Source organism: Microcaecilia unicolor, unplaced genomic scaffold, assembly GCF_901765095.1.
Source record: "Microcaecilia unicolor unplaced genomic scaffold, aMicUni1.1, whole genome shotgun sequence".
Classification (NCBI taxonomy): Eukaryota; Metazoa; Chordata; class Amphibia; order Gymnophiona; family Siphonopidae; genus Microcaecilia; species Microcaecilia unicolor.
Genome location: NW_021963571.1, coordinates 800634 through 824401, shown reverse-complemented (window position 1 = coordinate 824401; position 23768 = coordinate 800634). Strand labels below are relative to the sequence as shown.

Genomic DNA, 23768 nt, shown 5'->3' with positions numbered 1-23768 from the left:
AGACTGCTAAAGATATAATCATTCCCCCAACCCGAATTTAATAAGAGCAGCGACTTAGAATCACTTTATACAACATTAATTTCATATGTTGGTTCTAGTTCCCTTCTGTCACAAACCTGCAAACTCACCCGTGACAGTGAGGCTGAAGCCCAGGGCTCCCCCTGCTCTGGAGAGCTGCACTGACGGTCTAACTCCAGCCTTCTGCTCCGGATCAATTGGGGGGGGGGGGGGGGGGGAGCGGAGATTACAGGGACGCACGTTGCAGTTACTGGGTTTCTCGGAGCCCGTTCGGTGCCGTGTGGGTCAGGAGTCACCAGCTCAACTGTGCCTCACCAGTACCTGCCACCGTCGATATCTGCAGCCTATGCACTGAGTCTGGGAATTCCCCGCCAGGGGGCGCGCCGCCCAGGCAGTGCTTTCGCTTTCACTTTCCTATTGCTTAGCAGTGGGGAAAATCCAGGGAGGGACGGGGGACGGACACCTGGGGCATGTGCAGGTGACGGCAGTCTTTGTTTTCAGTCTGCTATTGGGGATCTCCGGGAGGGACGGACACCGGCACCGTACCCCTTTCACTCTGCAGAGGGGCCTCACCGGAAAAGACGGAGACCGGCGGCTTGTTCCCTTCCCAGTGAGAGCAAGAGGGAGACGGCAGGACAAGGTAAGATGCCTGGACGAAGAGGGGAAAGGCTGGGCTTAGGACTCATTTACGATGCGCAGTTTCTGGTCGTATTGTGCATGCTTCAGCTCAGTGGCATCTTCCATGCGGTGGCTGCATGAGTTAGATGACAACTGAAAGCCTACCCGCATTCCCCTGTCCAAAGTCAACTTAGCAAGGTCTCTTAGAATGCCATAATAGATTTATATGTCCATGCCATAGTTTGTATTGTTTTTGAATATCTTTACTGCTGTAATCGTCTATTGCTCATATTTGATCTAGTCTTACTGTACACCGCCTTGAGTGAATTTCTTCAAAAAGGCGGTAAATAAATCCTAATAAAATAAATAAATAAGTTCTGCAGCTTGTCCACCAGCTGGAATGCCGAGTACCTCAGGTTTTCCAACATGACAGGTCACTACTTGGCTTCACATACTGTAACTGCCTAGTTGGCACTGAAAGACGGGGAGGTGGTGAGACTATTTGGTTCATGGCTGGGGTGCCCTCCCAAAAATTGTGTGCTTCGTTGATTTAATAAAGCTGCCATCTATGATCTTGATTGGTTTATTGTAATGTTTTTTGTTCAAGTGGAGCGGCATGAACGTTACGAACCGTTACATCAGCCTTTGAGCTTGCGCTTTAAGCGTAACTGCGGATTTATGCCAAATGTTCTATAGCAGTGATGACGCACATAATTCCCGATATAGAATTTGCGTTTACTGCGCAGCCTCCCAGCATCTAAACTTTAGTCGACCTGTGGAGAATTACTCCCTGTCTATGTATCACCTCTTTGTGTTTCATCTTTAGGTCTCTTGGTTGAACCCTTCGGTACTTTGGGAAGATGAAGGCTTCACTGGCCCTGTGGACACTCCCAGCTCTGGACTTCGTAATTGTGCAGCTGCTTCTGGTACTGTGTCCTCTGCTGCAGCTGCAGGAGCCCCAGGCCATTATCTGGACCTCCTCGCTGGTCCGCCTGGGCATCCTGGCTGTCACCTCACAGTCTATATATGCAGTCTGGGGGCTTCCTGCGTGGTTAGGGCGAGAGGTGCTGCTTCTGTGTGTGAGCCTCCTCTCCCTGCTACTCCCCTGTTATACCACTTTGACCTCTTTCATTGACCCTCAGGCCACAGCAGAGATCCTCTGTGGCTGGGGCAGAAGCGACGTGTTGGTAATCAGCTATCTCAGCACTGTGGTCGTGGCTGTGTTGTGGCAAAACTTCTCCCCCTTTGAGAATGAGAGTGAGGCAAAAGGGCAACCATCAGCTTCCCTGGGCAAACTCTTGTCCTGCCTCACTCCCTATAGTGGCCGCTTTCTGGTTGTGGCTATTCTCGTGGTTATGTCATCCTTGGGTAAGTTGTATTTACTGCATTTTTTGTATAATATGTAACAGAGAGACGGACAATGAGCTGGTAGTGTAGTCTTGATCTAAAGGATCTGAGTTCCAATCCCACCTTTACCTCTATCTTTTACTGTATGATAGCGTAATGTTGATAAGGACAGAACTATGCCACCTGCAGACTTGAATTCTAATCCCACCACTGCCACAAGATGTCGTTGTTTAAGAGCCCAGTGGTGAGACACCTGTGGACACCAGTTCAATCCCACTGCAAACACCAGTTCTCGTTGCGTGACCTTGAGAACATCACTTACTTAGGATATTACCTCGTAAGGTTATTAAATCATCCAGGGAACATCTCATGTTACATTTCCCTAGTCGCAAGAATGTAACCTACAAAACAATTCATACTGCCAACTTCTCATATCAATGCACCAAAACTTGGAATTCTCTTCCTAAACAAATTAGATACATAAACGACCTTGAAGTTTCAAAGTTTACTGAAAACTCATTTTTTTAGTTCAACCTTCAATAAAGCAAAGAACTAATTTTGAACTGAACAATGTTTGATCTTCCTTTATCATATTCTATCTATCCTAATTACTTACTGCCTCTTAGATAACCAAAACCTTACCTGACCACTCTATAATTAAAAATTTCCCTATCTATTATTACTTAGTATAATTTTACTCACTATCATTCTAGTTGAGTCTAGTATATACCAATTCTATACTGACATTGTCTACTCAGCTATGTTTATTATACTATCAATTCTTAAAACAGAATTGAATACTTCAGGATTATTGTTACTTACGTTGGATTAGCTCATTTTAAATGTATACCTAGTATTATTTGATGTATTATAAGAATTTATACGTTTCTAAAAGTGTACCATTCTACGAACGTTTGTAATGTAAGCCACATTGAACCTGAGTTCTTCTTTGGCTAATGTGAGATAAAAATGTCATAAATAAATAAAGGTTTGTTTTTTTTTACCCTATAGACACAGAGATCCCTAAATCTGTCTGGGATTAAGGGCATGTAAGTTTGGAATCAGCGTGGGCTATTTATAATTGGCTGTTTCATTCAAGCAATAGGCAGGGGAGGGATAAGGGATCTTAACATAAGGCAAAGAATTTAAGGGTCTTTCTTAAACTGTAACAGTGGCCTGCAGTTGTAACTGAGTTGTGATCCCTGAGGTTTGACTTTATTCAGAGAGGCTGCTGGACTCATAGGGAATAGCCTATCACCCTGCATTCATTCCTCAGCTCCCCCATTCCTCCGATGTACATTCACTGAGGTCCACATCCCCCCACAGGTGAGATGGCCATCCCTTATTACACAGGACAAATGACGGACTGGATCATGAACGAGGAGAACCCATCAGCGTTCGGTACTGCAATCCTCACGATGTCCCTGTTGACCATTGGAAGGTAAAAGGCTCATAACTTCCAGACATGCTACTGATTGAGTGTGAGCCTCAGTCTCCCGTACTTTGGTCTCTTCTCTCCATTAGACTGATCCTTTCATTCTGTCCTATGGATCGTATCCGGATTTTTGGGGTCTGTCTATTTCCTTGTCTTAATAAATGAAAATAAAAATGTTCTTGTAACTGGATTAATACAGCCGTGGGAGGTGGGGGGGATTAACAGTGAAGTGGATGCTGGATTGTGTTCTAAAATAATCTTGTTTGGGGAATATCTGTGTCTCTCCCTTCAGTGCAGTGACAGAGTTTCTCTGTGATTCTCTCTACAATGTTACCATGAGTCTCATCCACATGGGGATCCAGAGCCGGGTCTTCCGGTCCGTGTTGCAGCAGGAGATGGCTTTCTTTGACACTGCACAGACAGGTGATGCCCACGCGTGTGACACATCTCTCCGAGGGCACTCCCTCTGCATAGGATCATCACAGCAATAATTAGGAAATATGTTTGTATCCCCAATGCTTCACATCCCCACCTCCTGCCAGCTTAAAGTGTTCACTTTCCACTCTGCTGTACACACAGCATACAGGAAGCAAAGCTGATGTGGGCAGGGTGGTGAATTTCAGAGTAACATAAAGACATTGGTATCTCTGAAATCAATTTTATTGTTACTGCAGTATCTTTTGCTAACTACACCAGTACATCTGATTAAGTGTCTGGTATCTCCTGACTCTGGCATCTCTTATTAGTGGCTCAGGTATCATTACTAGTGAGGGTTGGGGGATCATTTGTCCTACAGTAATGCCAGCTGTATAACAAGGATCAGTTGCTGAGGTTCTGAGTGACTTTTCGGCTCAGTTGTGAAGAACAGAGGTGCTGATATTCAGTCTGTCTGTCTTTCTTCATGCCTAGTGAGGGTTGGGGGGGATCATTTGTGTCTCAGGTATCATTGCTAGTGAGGGTTGGAGTATCTTTAGTGGCTCAGGTATCACTGCTTGTTGGGGTGTCATTAGTGGTTCAAGTATCATTTCCGATATCTCTGATAATGACTCAGATATCTCTGGGTATAGCTCCAGTATATTGGCTTTGGTATATCTCAGGTTATGACTCCCACATCTGCTTTTCTCTTGCATCCCCAGGTGACATCACTTCACGCATCACGGCAGACACGCAGGCGATGAGTGAGTCTCTGAGCGAGAAGTTGAGTCTCCTCATGTGGTACCTGATGAGGGTCACCTTCCTCTACCTCTTCATGATGAAACTGTCCTGGAAACTCTCCCTCTTCACTCTCCTTGTGCTCCCTGTCATCATGGTCATCCCCAAACTCTCAGGAACCTTCTATGAGGTAACACCCACCAGTCTTAAGACTGCTGGTCTCAGGGGCCTTAAAATGCCTGGTGGAATCCCAGTGACACCCAGAATGGGTAGAGTCTGTTACCAGAGCATGATAAAGAAAGCACAGGGTCTCCTTGAAATGCACAAGAACATATGAAAGGGAAAGGGAATGGGCCTTTCTGAGGTTTTTCCAACTACATTCAAAGCGGTTTACATATTATTTACAGGTACTTATTTGTACCTGGGGCAATGGAGGGTTAGCTGACTTGCCCAGAGTCACAAGGAGTTGCAGTGAGAATCGAACCCAGTTCCCCAGGATCAGCATTCGCTGCACTAACCACTAGGCTACTCCTCCACAGGATGAATATTATTTAATTATAGCATGCCATTAGTGTACACAGCACTGTACAACACTGACCTTTTGAATAAAGCTGTCACTCCTCTCACCTATCAATGACTTCCTTTTTCTAAATCCTATATGTATAATAGAGAGAGAGTGTCTGGTCATCTTTATATGTATTCAGTTTGGTCTTCCCTTGCTCTGGGGACTTGGCAGCTTGGGTGATTCAGCTTCAGACTCTCTACTGTTTACTTTTTTGGATGATTTTGCCACTTCATTCTGTAAGGAGATACTGGTCATGTTTAATCTGAATCTGTTGGGTTTCCTAAGTCCTGATCTCGCATTTCCCCCCCCCCCCCCCCCCAAGTTGCTGATGGGTTCCTGAGTCCTGCTCTTACAGATCTCCCATTCCCCCTATTCCAGGAGCTGGCCTTCCAGGTGCAGGCGTCTCTGGCTCAAGCTAACCAGGTAGCCTCAGAGACCCTTTCCAACATGAAGACAGTGCGAAGTTTCGCAGGTGAGGAGGAGGAGGCTGAACGCTATGGGGGGAGACTGAATGAGACATACCTGCTGAACAAGAAGGAGTCTGTGGCCTATGCCGGCTTTATGTGGACCAACAGTGTGAGTTTATTACTAATTTTAATAATTATTATATGATTAAAGAAGATTCAGTACCTTGGAGCAGTGGCGTAGCCAGACCTGAGATTTTGGGTGGGCCCAGAGCTAATATGGGTGGGCACGCACTGTCTATATAAGTATGAGCAGTGTCTCTTGGGATCCTACAAAATAATGCCTTAGAATTCACTTGATGATGGATTTCTAAGTAGTCTGCCCAAAAGCTGCCCTGCATCAGTATAACCACATACATACTTAATGGAAAAATTGATATTTTTAAATATAATTACATTATCCCACAATCGCTCCACTGCAAAATGCTATGCACAAACTTGTGCAAAAACACACTCATATCCTTACTAAACCATAACAGCACTAATTCCAAGGACAGGACGAGCTACAACCTTATGCTTGAAAAGGCAGAACTGTAATTACACTAGGCTCTAAAACACCAATACACTACCTCGTGAAAAAAAGCAAAACAAAAAGGGCTGCAAATACTACACGCTATCAGAATACTGCACCTTGATCACACATGAACAACACATGACACAACGGACATGACACAAGGAACTAGAAATCAAAAAATATGAAGGCAAAATACTGAACTGGAAAGTTAACTCAAGAAGTCAGACTCAGCATGCAGCAATACCAGAAAAATTGAAACTTACATGCAAAATATCACAGATGCACATTTCCAAAAGCTGACATATTCCAATTAATAAATTCTGAATAAAATACTTTTTTCTACCTTTGTTGTCTGATCTATTCGCTTTGGTCCCAGTGTCTTCTGTTTCATGCAGTGTCTTCTTTCCATCTGATATTGTTTCTCTCACCATGTCCACCATCCTCTTGTGTCCTGTCTACCATCTGTAGCCCTGTCCCTATCCTTCCTCAACTCAGCAGTTTTCCTTCCATCCATATCCAACATTTCTCCTCACTCCCCTCCATCCATGAGCATCTCCTTCCTTTGTCTTTCCTTCCCTCCATCCTTGTACAACATTTTTCCTCTCTTCCCTGCCCTCCACTCCATCCACGTCCAGCATCTCCTCTCTTCCCTCCCCTCCATCCATGCGCATCTCCTCCCTGACTTCTCTCCCCTCCCTCCATCCAGCAACTCTTCATTCTCCCCTGCCCTCTCCTCCATCCACCCACATCCAGCAAATGTCCTCTGTCCCCTGCCCTCCCCTCCATCCATCCATGTCCAGCAACTCTCCATTCTCCCCTGCCCTCTCCTCCATCCACCCATATCCAGCAAATGTCCTCTGTCCCCTGCCCCCTCCATTCATCCATCCATGTTCAGCAAGTCTCCTTTCCCCTGCCCTCCCCTCCATCCATCCATCCATGTCCAGCAACTCTCCATTCTCTCCTGCCCCTCCTCCATCCACCCATATCCAGCAAATTTCCTCTCTCCCCTTTCCCCTCCATCCATGCCCAGCAATTCTCCTCCTTCCCCTGCCCTCCGCCATGTCCAGCAACTCTCCATTCCCCTGCCTTGTCCTCCATCCAACTCCAGCAAATTTCCTCTCTCCCCTTTCCCCTCCATCCATGCCCAGCAATTCTCCTCCTTCCCCTGCCCTCCGCCATGTCCAGCAACTCTCCATTCTCCCCTGCCCTCTCCTCCATCCACCCATATCCAGCAAATGTCCTCTGTCCCCTGCCCCCTCCATTCATCCATCCATGTTCAGCAAGTCTCCTTTCCCCTGCCCTCCCCTCCATCCATCCATCCATGTCCAGCAACTCTCCATTCTCTCCTGCCCCTCCTCCATCCACCCATATCCAGCAAATTTCCTCTCTCCCCTTTCCCCTCCATCCATGCCCAGCAATTCTCCTCCTTCCCCTGCCCTCCGCCATGTCCAGCAACTCTCCATTCTCCCCTGCCCTCTCCTCCATCCACCCATATCCAGCAAATGTCCTCTGTCCCCTGCCCCCTCCATTCATCCATCCATGTTCAGCAAGTCTCCTTTCCCCTGCCCTCCCCTCCATCCATCCATCCATGTCCAGCAACTCTCCATTCTCTCCTGCCCCTCCTCCATCCACCCATATCCAGCAAATTTCCTCTCTCCCCTTTCCCCTCCATCCATGCCCAGCAATTCTCCTCCTTCCCCTGCCCTCCGCCATGTCCAGCAACTCTCCATTCCCCTGCCTTGTCCTCCATCCAACTCCAGCAAATTTCCTCTCTCCCCTTTCCCCTCCATCCATGCCCAGCAATTCTCCTCCTTCCCCTGCCCTCCGCCATGTCCAGCAACTCTCCATTCTCCCCTGCCCTCTCCTCCATCCACCCATATCCAGCAAATGTCCTCTGTCCCCTGCCCCCTCCATTCATCCATCCATGTTCAGCAAGTCTCCTTTCCCCTGCCCTCCCCTCCATCCATCCATCCATGTCCAGCAACTCTCCATTCTCTCCTGCCCCTCCTCCATCCACCCATATCCAGCAAATTTCCTCTCTCCCCTTTCCCCTCCATCCATGCCCAGCAATTCTCCTCCTTCCCCTGCCCTCCGCCATGTCCAGCAACTCTCCATTCTCCCCTGCCCTCTCCTCCATCCACCCATATCCAGCAAATGTCCTCTGTCCCCTGCCCCCTCCATTCATCCATCCATGTCCAGCAAGTCTCCTTTCCCCTGCCCTCCCCTCCATCCATCCATCCATGTCCAGCAACTCTCCATTCTCTCCTGCCCCTCCTCCATCCACCCATATCCAGCAAATTTCCTCTCTCCCCTTTCCCCTCCATCCATGCCCAGCAATTCTCCTCCTTCCCCTGCCCTCCGCCATGTCCAGCAACTCTCCATTCCCCTGCCTTGTCCTCCATCCAGCAAATTTCCTCTCTCCCCTTTCCCCTCCATCCATGCCCAGCAATTCTCCTCCTTCCCCTGCCCTCTGCTCCATATCCAGCAACTCTCCATTCCCCTGCCTTCTCCTCCATCCATCTTCAGCAAATTTCCTCTCTCCCCTGTCCCCTCTAGCAATCCCTGTTGTCCAGCAATTCTCCTCTCTCCCCTGCCCATCCTGTTTCTATCCATCCCCTTCCCCATTATATCCAGCATCTCCCTCCCCCTCTCTCCCCCTTCACAGCATCTCCCATCTGTCTATCTCAAACAACGACAGCGTGGATGCAGCTTGAGGCAGCTCACAGGTTTGCCTGCTTTAACTTGCCTGAACGGCGACGGCTGCGCGGGGGAGTGGAATAGATAGGCTGCTGGCTCACTTCCACTCCATGCCCCAAGTCGCAGCGGCGAACGGACGGCCCTAAAAGCAGCAAGCAACCAGGCTCGTCGACTCCGTCTTTCCTTCGCTTCCTGCCCTCTCTGCGTGCGTCCCGCCTTCCTCTGATGTCATTTCCTTTCGAGCGGGCAGGACACTGAGAGGGCAGGAAGCGAAGGAAGGACGAGTCGACGATCCTGGTTGCTTGCTGCTTTTAGGGCCGTCCGTTCGCCGCTGCGGGTAAGAAAAAAATAACAGCAGGTCTGCGATTGGCTCGCAGACTAGGACTGGGTGGGCCTGAGCCAAGAATGGGTGGGCCAGGCCCACCCAGGCCCACCCGTAGCTACGCCCCTGCCTTGGAGAGAGAGGGATGGGACCAAGCCAGCTCTTACAGTGACACCTAGTGGTCAAGCATTGGAAATGACTCCATAGAGAGCTGCATCCTGCTGTTGTCCACTAGATTATGCTGCAGACGTCCTCTGCATGGCAAAGGGTGTGCATGATGGCTTCCTGATAAAACTCAGGTAGGAAAGAAGCCATGTATGCTGCTACAATAATGAGATCCATATGCGTAGTAGTGAGGAGAAATGTGCATGAGAACTCCCTGATGAGAGCTGGAGGGGAAGCTGCAATGTAGGGTGAAGTGGCTTTCTGACGAGTGGGGTATAAGGAGTGGGGGTACTGGGAAAGAACAGGAGCCCCTCAAGTTCCCAGGACGCAGTTGTGTCCATAAATTATTGTCACTCCTCTGCGTGCTTTCCTGCCTGAGATGTTACACGACATAGGGAGGAAGATGGAAAACTCTTTTTTTGGCTAAGGAGAGATCTGTTAATGCACGGTCACCCACTGTGACTGGCAAATATGATAAATCCTTCCAGTATGACCAGGAATTAATGGTAAGATTCAATGGGCTGATCTGTCTTTTTCTACCATCATCTACAATGTTTCTCTACTACTAATGTGACAGTGTCTTGTATCCTACGCTGCCTCTAGCTGTTGGGGCTGTCTGTAAAAGTGGAATATACCTGAAATGTACATATAATTTGACAGTCTCTTCTGCCTCTGTCTCTAGCTGTCGGGCCTGGCTCTGAAAGTGGGAATCCTGTATTACGGGGGCCAACTGGTGACTGCAGGCTATATCAGTAGTGGGGACCTGGTGGCGTTCGTTCTGTATGAGCTACAGTTCACTTCTGCAGTGGAGGTGAGAACTCTGTGAGACCTCTGACACAATGAGAAGGGCCTTGCCCTCCACCGGACACCCAGCCTTCCAACTCGAGAGAGGCAAATCCCACCGCTTCCACCATGAGAGGGGGTAAAGTCTGAGATCGCTTAGAATCTCCCTCCCTCCAGAGCAGGATTAGGGAAGATTGTGTTGAAGGGTCTCGCTCTCTGTCTGCCTCTCCCTATTTGGCATTTGGAAGTGTAGCCATCTCTTTCTGTCAGTAATGTCTCTCTGTGTCTCGCTCAGGTGCTATTCCGGATGTACCCGGATGTGAGGAAGGCAGTGGGAGCTTCAGAGAAGATCTTTGAGTACATGGACAGGAGCCCCAGAATTGCAGCCACAGGGAACCTGGTTCCGGAGATCTTCAAAGGCCACGTGACCTTTCAGAATGTTACTTTCGCCTACCCCAGCCGCCCAGACACCCCAGTGCTGAAGGTATTCAAGAGAGACCTGCAAGGTTTTGGTGTCAGGCAGTTTGCGGTGGGCATTCTGAATATGGGCAGCATCTCCAAGTGTTTTTGTCTGTCCTACAGTAATAAATATAACAGAAACCTTCAAAACAATTTTAAACAAAAATTATCACTCTCATTATTCATACATATATAATTATTTTTAAAATAAAATCCAATAAATTATAGAAAAATTTTTTTATGTTGTGCTCAGTTTTTGGTGTATTGCTGTGGACTGATAATCCAGGCTTAGCAGGAACACCACCCTTACATCATAGCACATCCTACCTCCATCCTAATAGTATTGTTCAATAGATGGGCAAAGTCCAAAAGAATATAATAAACTTGATGTTCAAAAAATATATAAATAGCAGTTACTTAACTTAAGTAGAGATGTGCAGAAAAAAATCTTCTTCCTGCCAAGTTCTTGTCCACTGCAATGCTTTTTTCAAAAAAATCCCTCTGTGCAAGATGTAAGACCATAAAGGTCACAGTTCAGCAGTTTCAATTCCCTACATGGGCCATGTTTCGCCAGACTAATGGCGTCTTCAGGGGAACTGATCTGAAATGCAGGTTAAAGATTTTATAAAACCTAGCATTTTACCATATCTAAAATAAGTGCAAAACAATCTCACAAAACTTAAAACTTAGAGTGTATTCCATTATAGTGAAAAATTCTAAATGTAACTCACTGTTCAGCAATACCAGGGAGGAGCCCCACTCTGTCCGGTTCACAAACCTACTCGAGAACGCCCACACATGCGCAGTATAAATGTCAGGCATCAGCTGTTTTCAAACGGCGGGAAAAAGCATTAAATGAGAGCTACAGTAATGCCAGCTGTATAACAAGGATCAGTTGCCGAGGTTCCGAGGGACTTCTCGGATCAGTTGTGAAGAACAGAGGTGCTGATATTCAGTCTGTCTGTCTTTCTTCACTCCTGCAGGACGTCTCCTTCCAGCTGAGGCCTGGTGAGGTCACAGCCCTGGTGGGCCCCTCCGCTGCAGGGAAATCTACCTGCGTCTGGCTCCTGGAGCGGTTTTACCAGCCACAGGCAGGAAAGATTTTACTGGATGGAAAATCAATTTGGGAGTACGAGCAGAAATATTTCCATAGCAAGGTAGGCTGACAAGAGATCACTGACCCTGACGTATCTCACAGGACAGGGGAAGTAAATCCATTCTTCTGGCAGTCTGGTTCCTTTCCCGCAGGGTCTGCTCCCTGACCCTAAATAAATTAAAGTTTTTAAAAATTATGTTTTTGTGAATAGTTGAATGTTGAGGCTTGCCCTGGATATTACCTCTCTCACAGCCAGATGATCAAAAGTCCCGAGCTGTTCCAAACAGAGCTCTAAAAATAGTGCTGGAACAGCGTGGGGCTTTACCGCACCTATGATCAGAGATAATTGCTTGCAAATTTAAGCACGCATTTCTCTCTGATCATGGAGTAGTACTCTGGTACCGTCTTTAAAATACAGGCTATCCTGCCTTACCTATATTGCCCTATAGAGTTGGAGAAAGGGGGTGGTGGCTGAAAGGGAATGCAAGAGGTTATTTCTGCACCATTTCCTGCCTCCAAGCAGAATCTGTGCTGTACCAAATCCATTTCAGGTGAGGTTTTGGTGTATGCCATGATTAACAGGAATTTCTTTAGTACACTGTGACCAATACAAACAGAAGAAAGGGGAAAGTCAAGAGTGCAGTGGACTGAGAACCTGGGTTTGAGTCGCAGTGCAGCTCCTGTGACCCTGGGCAAGTCACCCTCCACCGTCCCAGATACAAAACTTAGATTGTGAGCCTGTATCTAATTTGTAAGCTGCGTTGATTGTTCACAGAAAGGTGGTACAATCTAAATCAGGGGTGGGCACCCTCATTCCTCGAGTGGCGCAACCCAGTCGGGTTTTCAGGATTTTCCCAATGAATATGCATGAGATCTATTTGCATGCACTGCCTCTCATGCATATTCATTGGGAACATCCTGAAAGCCTGACTGGGTTGCAGCCTTCGAGGAATGAGGTTGCCCACCCCTGATTTAGATTGTACCACCTTTTTGAATAAAGAGGGTGGGCTTGGTTATGTGTCTGCTGGAATTGGATTAGGTTTAAAGAGGGGTGTGTCTGGATAGGCCTGTGCTGTAATTTTTGCATCTTTTTCTCTGGATCCCCCCTGTAACCTAGTCATGCCTTGTTGCTTGCAGGTGGCCCTCGTAAGCCAGGAACCGGTGCTGTTTGGCCGTTCAGTGCGAGAAAACATCTCATACGGGCTGGGAGACCTGCCCCTGGATGATGTGATCACAGCAGCAAAATATGCCAGTGCTCATGGCTTCATCACTGGGCTGAAGGATGGCTACCAGACTGGTAAATCCCCCTTCTAGAAATAACTGAACTAGAAGCTTCTCTTTCCCTGCACAAAACTGGTCCCTTTATTTCTAAGCTGCACCATTTCAGATTATCCAGCTCTCCTGATCTGTTGAGACTCCCCTGAAAACCTCTGTGCTGGGGTACAAGGCACCAAGGATCTGTGGAGTTTAAAATGGGAGTGGAGTGGAATGGGTATACGTGAATCTCTTGTTTACTAATTCCAAAAATACTAGGACTAGGGGGACATGCAATGAAGCTACAAAGTAGTAAATTTAAAACAAATCGGAGAAAATAATTCTTCACTCAACGTGTAATTAAACTGTGGAATTTGTTGCCAGAGAATGTGTAAAGCTGTTAGCTTTGCGGGGTTTTAAAAAGGTTTGGCTAACGTCCTAAAAGAAAGTCCATAAGCCATTATTAAGGTGGACGGGGAAAATTCACTGCTTATTTCTAGGATAAGCAGCATAAAATGTATTGTACTGTTTTGGGATCTTGCCAGGTACTTATAACTGGATTGGCCACTGTTGGAAACAGGATGCAGGGCTTGATGTACCTTCAGTCTGTCCCATTATGGCAGTACTTATGTTCTTATGATCTCCATCTGCATAAGAATGTTCCACTAATGCTTAGGTTGAATTTTCCCTTCTTTGCAGACGCTGGTGAGAAGGGTGGGCAGCTGTCTGTGGGGCAGAAGCAAAGAGTTGCCATCGCCCGGGCACTGCTTCGTGACCCTCAGATCCTCATCCTGGATGATGCCACTAGCGCTCTGGATACAGAAACTGAACATCTGGTGGGTGTGATCTCAAGAGGGTGGGTGAGGGCGTTGCCTCCAGCATGTGGGCAGGTAGTTCTCAGCCTGGTCCTGGAGGGACCACCCAGCTAATCTGGATTTCAGAATCTCCTCACTGTTATACAGAGGAGCTGCATTTAATTCCTGGGCTATACTGCTGGTCAAGGCTGGGATTGCTGCTGGGTTGGGAACACTTAAAGGCTGGACTCAGAATCCATTTAGCTTGGTTCTTGAAGGAGCTGAAGATTGGTGTTACAGTGGAAGTTAAGAGAGGGATTGTAAAGTAGAGGAAAAAGCCTAGGTAGGTGCAAGTGAAGGCGATGGTGCTGTAGCTCAACTGTGACTGGTTTTGATTGAGCTGAAAGCCCAAAGGCATAAGGGAAAACTGCTTCCTCTCTTTCCCCTCCCCCCAAATACCCCTTCTTTGGGATTCAGATGTAGAGATTATTGTGCCCTTACTGGGGCTGGTGACATCACAGCTTCCTCTGCAAGCTTTATTACCCTCTTAGGAACCAATTAGAAACCAGGAATGAGAATGGCATTATGATGTCAGAAGTCCCAATGAAACAATTACTGACTTCTAAAGAGCCAGTGGAATAATGCAGTTTGCAAAGTACAATCCTATTGGTTGAAATGTTTTTAGCATTTTCTCTAAATGGATTAGTCCTATAGGAAGAGTGGGATGCTTTGTAACCCATCACATGCCTGCTCTCAGCCAATTGGGAGCAAAGGTAATTAATTCATATCTATGTATTCCTGCAGCAGTGTTTGACTGAGTATATGCAATTACTGTTGGTTCTATAGTTCTTATTCTGGATTCTCCTACACAGGTACAGACAGCGGTTTATAATAGCTCCCAACACAGGACGGTGCTGGTGATTGCTCATCGGCTCAGCACTGCGGAGCAGGCAGATCGGATCCTTGTACTGGAGGGAGGGCAAATCACAGAGGAGGGGACACACCAGGAGTTGCTGGAGAAGGGGGGAAGCTACAGCCGCATGGTACAGAAACAGCTGCAGGGTTTTCAGAAAGACTCCACCAGTGATGAAGAAGGACAAGAGAAACATGTGTGACTCCCAACCCCAAACTTGAAAACTATGTGTCTTGTGAACTCTGTTACTGTAGAGTAACTCTGGCATGTAGGATGTGGGTTTTTTTCCCCCCCAGTTCGGATCTGCTGAAATTACAGGTGTAAAATCTTATGAGATTTTCCCAATTGTCCCTACCAGGCAGAGGGTGGATTGTGAAGTACATATTTGAGAAAAGTATTAACCAGAAGCCACAGCAAATGTGGTTACTGTTGTGAAACAAGACCATGCTGCAGGGCAGGGATTCTAATTTAATCACCAACAGCCCTTCCCTTGTCTGCTCATGTGCTGTGTATTTTCAAACTGTCTCACAATCTCTGACTGTGGTTTAGTAAGGAAGGAGATTGTGTGTGTTGATGTAGTGTATAGATTAGCTCTGCACTATGACTCGGAACTTTTGTGTGATGATAAATTATTTCCGAAGTTTTCCTGTGCAAATGATGGAAGAGAAGCCTTCCAGCCCTTTTGAAGCTTTGAAGGTCATTTTGTGCTGAAAAACAGAACCTGGACCCTCCTGACAGCTTCTGCTGGCAATAAGCACTCTTCATTCTAGACAAACTGCTTTTAGTGCAGAAAATAATGTAATTTTCAAATAATAAGCCATTAAAAGTAACTTTTCTACATTTAAAGCTGAAAGAATAAAGCTGTAGTTCTTAGGTGGGGGGAGGGGGAGATTTATAAATTTGCATCACTTTGACCAACCACAGAAATATCCCACCAGTCCGGGTATGCGGTTTTGGCTTGGGGGGGAGGGGGAGAGCTGTGCAAAGATCTCCCTGGCAGGAGTCGCCAGCCTGCACTGGTCTCCATATAGCTGGAAGTCCCAATTCCATTCTGTCCAGTGCTGGGTGAACCAGCTCACTTCCCTGTTTCCAGCAGTGCAGGGACCAACAGCAGACTGATTTCTTCTGTGGTGCCCAGTGGTTGGCTCCATTTTTCATTCTGTCATATGCGTCATAGTCAGTGGCTGTAGGAACTGGCAGGAGCCAGCTCCCTCACCTCCTCTGTCTCCCAGAACTGGAAAGCAGTTATGGCTTATTAATTTTCAATGTTCACCAAGGACCCAATATCACCGGAACAAGCAGGTGACTGAAGGTGGTATATCTCGTGCTCCGGCTGTTTGCAATTGATGTGGTGGAGGGAAGGTGGACTCACAGGGCTGGGTTAGGTCTTTCAGGAGACTACTGTAAGGATTCTTATTGTGAAAATGTAAGGGGAAGCCCAGAAATGAAATGAGGAAGTATTATTCCTTTTTTTTTTTTGTGGTCTTTTTATCTGTACTTGTTTTCTTTAATAAAATAGAGGGGGGGGGGGGAAGTATTGTTGATAGACTAGATGAGTTAGACCCTAGAAGGGTTTGGGGCTCAGTTCAATTCAATATGGTGAGGGAGGACTACCTCTTGGCTGATAATCTCTGCCACATGGTTCCACCCGCAGCTCCCAAGTGGGATCAGATGCGCATGCAGTCCTGGGGCCCCCACCCCAATTTGCCTCTACTTCCACCCCAAAGGACAACTCTGCCAGTCCCTGTCTTTCTAAGACTTTTCAGCTGATAGTAATTGCAGCCAAAAGAAATGAATGTTTGGTGTTTTCACTGAAAAACTAATTTTAAAAAAGTGTCACAGGAGTCGGAGACTTTAACTAACAAAGATCACTTTACATACAGACAACTACATCACTGGTTGAAGGATAGGAAACAGAGAGTGAGGTTAAACGGGCAGTATTCACAATGGAGAAGGGTAGCTAGTGGGGTTCCTCAGGGCTCTGTGCTAGGACCACTGCTTTTTAGTATATTTATAAATGATTTAGAGATGGGAGTAACTAGCGAGGTAATTAAATTTGCTGATGACACAAAGTTATTCAAAGTCGTTAAATCACAAGAGGACCTTACGAGACTGGGAGACTGGGCGGCTAAATGGCAGATGACGTTTAATGTGAGCAAGTGCAAGGTGATGCATGTGGGAAAGAAGAACCCAAATTATAGCTACATCATGCAAGGTTCCACGTTAGGAGTTACGGACCAAGAAAGGGATCTGGGTGTCGTCGTCGATAACACACTGAAACCTTCTGCTCAGTGTGCTGCTGCGGCTAGGAAAGCTAATAGAATGTTGGGTATTATTAGGAAAGGTATGGAAAACAGGTGTGAGGATGTTATAATGCCATTGTATCGCTCCATGGTGCGACCGCACCTTGAGTATTGTGTTCAATTCTGGTCGCCGCATCTCAAGAAAGATATAGTAGAATTGGAAAAGGTGCAGCGAAGGGCGACTAAAATGATAGCGGGGATGGGATGACTTCCCTATGAAGAAAGACTAAGGAGGCTAGGGCTTTTCAGCTTGGAGAAGAGATGGCTGAGGGGAGACATGATAGAGGTATATAAAATAATGAGTGGAGTGGAACAGGTGGATGTGAAGCGTCTGTTCACGCTTTCCAAAAATACTAGGACTAGGGGGCATGCGATGAAACTACAGTGTAGTAAATTTAAAACAAATCGGAGAAAATCTTTCTTCACCCAACGTGTGATTAAACTCTGGAATTCGTTGCAGGAGAAAGTGGTGAAGGCGGTTAGCTTAGCAGAGTTTAAAAAGTGGTTGGACGGTTTCCTAAAGGACAAGTCCATAAACCGCTACTAAACAGACTTGGAAAAATCCACAATTCCAGGAATAACATGTATAGAATGTTTGTACGTTTAAGAAGCTTGCCAGGTGCCCTTGGCCTGGATTGGCCGCTGTCGTGGACAGGATGCTGGGCTCGATGGACCCTTGGTCTTTTCCCAGTATGGCATTACTTATGTACTTATGTACTATTGGTACAGCTTAGATCAAGAGGCATTGGACACAAAATTAGGACAAAAACTCAGGAATTCTTAAAAGGGGATGCACATGGTCACGCTTCCGTATCTAGTTTGCACTGGGCCCTGCTGTTGCTCTGTCCGCCCCGAAACTATGGAGCACTCATAGAGGCTTGGAGCAAAGACCTGGGATATGAATTGAAGGGAGTAAATTTTGCAAAATTGATAAAAGATATCCCCAGGCAAGTTAGCGGGGCAGAGCTACAGGAGAGCCAGTATAGGATATTACATAGGGAATACATGGCACAAACACAGGCAGCAAGAGCTGGCTGTGCACCGGATGCTCAGTGTGTAAAGTGTAGACGAGGGAGAAATACACTTCTGCATGCATTTTGGAATTGTATCAAAGTGAAAATATTCTGGAAAAGGATCCATAATTACCTTGAGACTCTCATAGGCCACAGACTAATTCCCTTGTGGAGAGGGGTGTTATTAAACAAAAGGGGGGCCTATGAGCTATCAGACAAGAACATGGATCTATTACTGGGTAAGGCATATGCAGTGGGGAAAAAGTGTATACTGAGGCATTGGATGCAAGAGGAACCACCCACCATCTGGTTTTGGAGGATTAAATTTCATGAGTTGATGTTATGGGAAGCTAGAGCGGCACGCGGCACCCCAAAGAAAAGAAAAGCCTTTATTTCAATTTGGAACAGATATTTACACAGTATCAAACATATAAATTGTGAGTGACCGTACTCACCGCAAATGCGCAGTAGACACCGAACGTTCAAGGAGCAACACTCCAAACCCCGCCTCCACCAGCAGCTCCTGTACCGACGTAATGCAGCCAATGGGGAGGGGGGGCGTGGAAATCTGAGGAGGACAAATGCAGCCAATAGGGAGGGGAGGGGCATGGAAATCGGAGGAGGACATAATGCAGCCAGTAGGGAGGGAAGGAGGGGGCGTGGAAATCGTAGAAGGACGTAATGCAGCCAATTGGGAGGGAAGGAGGGGGCGTGGAAATCGGAGGAGGACGTAATACAGCCAATAGGGAGGGGAGGGGGCGTGGAAAACGAAGGAGGACATAATGCAGCCAAAAGGGAGGGAAGGAGGGGGCGTGGAAATCGGAGGAGGACGTAATGCAGCCAATAGGGAGGGGAGGGGGCGTGGAAAACGGAAGAGGACGTAATGCAGCCAATAGGGAGGGAAGGAGGGGGCGTGGAAATTGGAGGAGGACGTAATGCAGCCAATAGGGAGGGGAGGGGGCGTGGAAAACGGAGGAAGATGTAATGCAGCCAATAGGGAGGGGGTGTGGAAATCGGAGGAGGACATAATGCAGCCAATAGGGAGGGAAGGAGGGGGCGTGGACATCGGTGGGGGAGGGAGGGAGGGAGGTTGGAGAAGAAAACCACCATGTACAAGGGCACAGCAGGAAGGACAATGTGGGCAACAAAAAAACCCACAGCAGAAACCAAGCAGGGATCAAAAAACGTTCTGGGGCCAACAAAAAAAGGTAAACAGGTACATTCACTCGCAGCACACACACACACACACACACACACACACACACAAGTCCTGCTTTGCAGCATGAAGCAAAGACATAGCTGTCCCGCCCCTTTGGCTCACTGAACAGCACGAGTCAGCAGAAGGGGCGGAACAACAACAACAACAACAACATGTATGCGGGGAGGGAGACCGGCACACACTTAAAAACGAGCCTGCCTTTCAAACTGCTCTAACAACTGCCTGAAAGGAGACACTGAACCTCCACTGCCACACAGCTCCAACAACTGACTACAAGGAGACACTGAACCTCCACTGACACACAGCGCCAACAACTGACTACAAGGAGACACTGAACCTCCACCGCCACACAGCTCCAACAACTGACTACAAGGAGACACTGAACCTCCACTGACACACAGCTCCAACAACTGACTACAAGGATACACTGAACCTCCACCGACACACAGCTCCAACAACTGACTACAAGGAGACACTGAACCTCCACCGCCACACAGCTCCAACAACTGACTACAAGGAGACACTGAACCTCCACTGACACACAGCTCGAACAACTGACTACAAGGAGACACTGAACCTCCACTGCCACACAACTCCAACAACTGACTACAAGGAGACACTGAACCTCTACCGCCACACAGCTCCAACAACTGACTACAAGGAGACACTGAACCTCCACTGCCACACAGCTCCAACAACTGACTACAAGGAGACACTGAACCTCCACCGCCACACAGCTCCAACAACTGACTACTAGGAGACACTGAACCTCCATTGCCACACAGCTCCAACAACTGACTACAAGGAGACACTGAACCTCCACCGCCACACAGCTCCAACAACTGACTACAAGGAGACACTGAACCTCCACTGACACACAGCTCCAACAACTGACTACAAGGAGACACTGAACCTCCACTGACACACAGCGCCAACAACTGACTACAAGGAGACACTGAACCTCCACCGCCACACAGCTCCAACAACTGACTACAAGGAGACACTGAACCTCCACTGACACACAGCTCCAACAACTGACTACAAGGAGACACTGAACCTCCACTGACACACAGCTCAAACAACTGACTACAAGGAGACACTGAACCTCCACTGCCACACAACTCCAACAACTGACTACAAGGTGACACTGAACCTCCACTGACACACAGCTCGAACAACTGACTACAAGGAGACACTGAACCTCCACTGCCACACAACTCCAACAACTGACTACAAGGAGACACTGAACCTCTACCACCACACAGCTCCAACAACTGACTACAAGGAGACACTGAACCTCCACCGCCACACAGCTCCAACAACTGACTACTAGGAGACACTGAACCTCCACTGCCACACAACTCCAACAACTGACTACAAGGAGACACTGAACCTCCACCGCCACACAGCTCCAACAACTGACTACAAGGAGACACTGAACCTCCACCGCCACACAGCTCCAACAACTGACTACTAGGAGACACTGAACCTCCACCGCCACACAGCTCCAACAACTGACTACAAGGAGACACTGAACCTCCACTGACACACAGCTCGAACAACTGACTACAAGGAGACACTGAACCTCCACTGCCACACAACTCCAACAACTGACTACAAGGAGACACTGAACCTCTACCGCCACACAGCTCCAACAACTGACTACAAGGAGACACTGAACCTCCACCGCCACACAGCTCCAACAACTGACTACAAGGAGACACTGAACCTCCACCGCCACACAGCTCCAACAACTGACTACTAGGAGACACTGAACCTCCACCGCCACACAGCTCCAACAACTGACTACAAGGAGACACTGAACCTCCACCGCCACACAGCTCCAACAACTGACTACTAGGAGACACTGAACCTCCATTGCCACACAGCTCCAACAACTGACTACAAGGAGACACTGAACCTCCACCGCCACACAGGTCCAACAACTAACTACAAGGAGACACTGAACCTCCACTGACACACAGCTCCAACAACTGACTACAAGGAGACACTGAACCTCCACTGACACACAGCTCAAACAACTGACTACAAGGAGACACTGAACCTCCACCGCCACACAGCTCCAACAACTGACTACAAGGAGACACTGAACCTCCACTGACACACAGCTCCAACAACTGACTACAAGGAGACACTGAACCTCCACTGACACACAGCGCCAACAACTGACTACAAGGAGACACTGAACCTCCACCGCCACACAGCTCCAACAACTGACTACAAGGAGACACTGAACCTCCACTGACACACAGCTCGAACAACTGACTACAAGGAGACACTGAACCTCCACTGCCACACAACTCCAACAACTGACTACAAGGAGACACTGAACCTCCACTGCCACACAACTCCAACAACTGACTACAAGGAGACACTGAACCTCTACCACCACACAGCTCCAACAACTGACTACAAGGAGACACTGAACCTCCACCGCCACACAGCTCCAACAACTGACTACAAGGAGACACTGAACCTCCACCGCCACACAGCTCCAACAACTGACTACTAGGAGACACTGAACCTCCACCGCCACACAGCTCCAACAACTGACTACAAGGAGACACTGAACCTCCACCGCCACACAGCTCCAACAACTGACTACAAGGAGACACTGAACCTCCACCACCACACAGCTCCAACAACTGACTACAAGGAGACACTGAACCTCCACCGCCACACAGCTCCAACAACTGACTACAAGGAGACACTGAACCTCCACCGCCACACAACTCCAACAACTGACTACAAGGAGACACTGAACCTCTACCACCACACAGCTCCAACAACTGACTACAAGGAGACACTGAACCTCCACCGCCACACAGCTCCAACAACTGACTACAAGGAGACACTGAACCTCCACCGCCACACAGCTCCAACAACTGACTACAAGGAGACACTGAACCTCCACTGACACACAGCTCGAACAACTGACTACAAGGAGACACTGAACCTCCACTGCCACACAACTCCAACAACTGACTACAAGGAGACACTGAACCTCTACCACCACACAGCTCCAACAACTGACTACAAGGAGACACTGAACCTCCACCGCCACACAGCTCCAACAACTGACTACAAGGAGACACTGAACCTCCACCGCCACACAGCTCCAACAACTGACTACTAGGAGACACTGAACCTCCACCGCCACACAGCTCCAACAACTGACTACAAGGAGACACTGAACCTCCACCGCCACACAGCTCCAACAACTGACTACTAGGAGACACTGAACCTCCATTGCCACACAGCTACAAGGAGACACTGAACCTCCACTGACACACAGCTCCAACAACTGACTACAAGGAGACACTGAACCTCCACACAGCTCCAACAACTGACTACAAGGAGACACTGAACCTCCACTGACACACAGCTCCAACAACTGACTACAAGGAGACACTGAACCTCCACTGCCACACAACTCCAACAACTGACTACAAGGAGACACTGAACCTCTACCACCACACAGCTCCAACAACTGACTACAAGGAGACACTGAACCTCCACCGCCACACAGCTCCAACAACTGACTACAAGGAGACACTGAACCTCCACTGACACACAGCTCCAACAACTTGACTACAAGGAGACACTGAACCTCCACACAGCTCCAACAACTGACTACAAGGAGACACTGAACCTCCACTGACACACAGCGCCAACAACTGACTACAAGGAGACACTGAACCTCCACTGACACACAGCTCCAACAACTGACTACAAGGAGACACTGAACCTCCACTGCCACACAGCTACAACAACTGACTACAAGGGGACACTGAACCTCCACTGACACACAGCTACAAGGAGACACTGAACCTCCACTGACACACAGCTCCAACAACTGACTACAAGGAGACACTGAACCTCCACCGCCACACAACTCCAACAACTGACTACAAGGAGACACTGAACCTCCACTGACACACAGCTCCAACAACTGACTACAAGGAGACACTGAACCTCCACTGACACACAGCTCCAACAACTGACTGCAAGGAGACACTGAACCTCCACTGTCACACAGCTCCAACAACTGCCTACAAGGAGACACTGAACCTCCACTGAGACAGGGAGTACTAACAGTTCACAAGCACTCTCTCTCACTCGCTCACACACTCTCTCTCATTCACTCACTCACACACACAGAGACACCCAAGCACACACACACTAGCTGCTCACACTCACTGTCTCTTTGGGAGGGCAGGGAACAGAGGACGGTGGCTTGACATGGGGTGAGGGAAGAGGACAGAGGAGGGTTGCTGGACATGGGGGGAGGACAGGGGACAGAGCAGACTTGCTACACATGGAGGTGAAATTAAAAAAACTTGCCCGTTTTAACGGGCTTAACGGCTAGTCTCACATAAAGCGAGAAGCGCAATGCTCAATAATCTGCCCCTATTATAAGAGGAGCACAGTGCCAAAAGAAGCAAGACCAATATTTTACACTCTGGTAGGAATAGCATGTGCAGAGGTATTGGTAACTAACCATGATGTGTAGAGAACATTTTATGTGAGTAGAGGGGAAGGGAGGTTGGGGGGGAGGGGGGTTTAGGAGTGGGAAGGGTGATGTTCAATGCATAATAGAGGGACATTTGTATTAT

General features: G+C 47.9%; 1 protein-coding gene across 1 annotated transcript; it reads left to right on the top strand.

Moving 5' to 3' along the window:
* Positions 1 to 573: 573 nt before the first annotated feature.
* On the top strand, positions 574 to 15170 carry LOC115459444 (antigen peptide transporter 1-like). Its single transcript, XM_030189264.1, has 12 exons — positions 574 to 658; positions 1463 to 2004; positions 3310 to 3424; positions 3711 to 3841; positions 4555 to 4760; positions 5514 to 5711; positions 9980 to 10108; positions 10376 to 10564; positions 11523 to 11696; positions 12773 to 12932; positions 13589 to 13725; positions 14556 to 15170. Exons 2-12 carry the CDS (start codon positions 1497 to 1499, stop codon positions 14796 to 14798), a joined length of 2190 nt encoding a protein of 729 aa, XP_030045124.1. The 5' UTR covers positions 574 to 658; positions 1463 to 1496; the 3' UTR covers positions 14799 to 15170.
* The last annotated feature ends 8598 nt before the right edge of the window (positions 15171 to 23768 follow it).

Bases quoted from the DNA above. Each gene is read 5' to 3' on its own strand.
- LOC115459444 (XM_030189264.1), top strand. From the start codon at position 1,497: ATGAAGGCTTCACTGGCCCTGTGGACACTCCCAGCTCTGGACTTCGTA. The intron at 3,842-4,554 runs GTGATGCCCACG...TTGCATCCCCAG, and splicing joins CTTTGACACTGCACAGACAG to GTGACATCACTTCACGCATC. The intron at 11,697-12,772 runs GTAGGCTGACAA...TGTTGCTTGCAG, and splicing joins AGAAATATTTCCATAGCAAG to GTGGCCCTCGTAAGCCAGGA.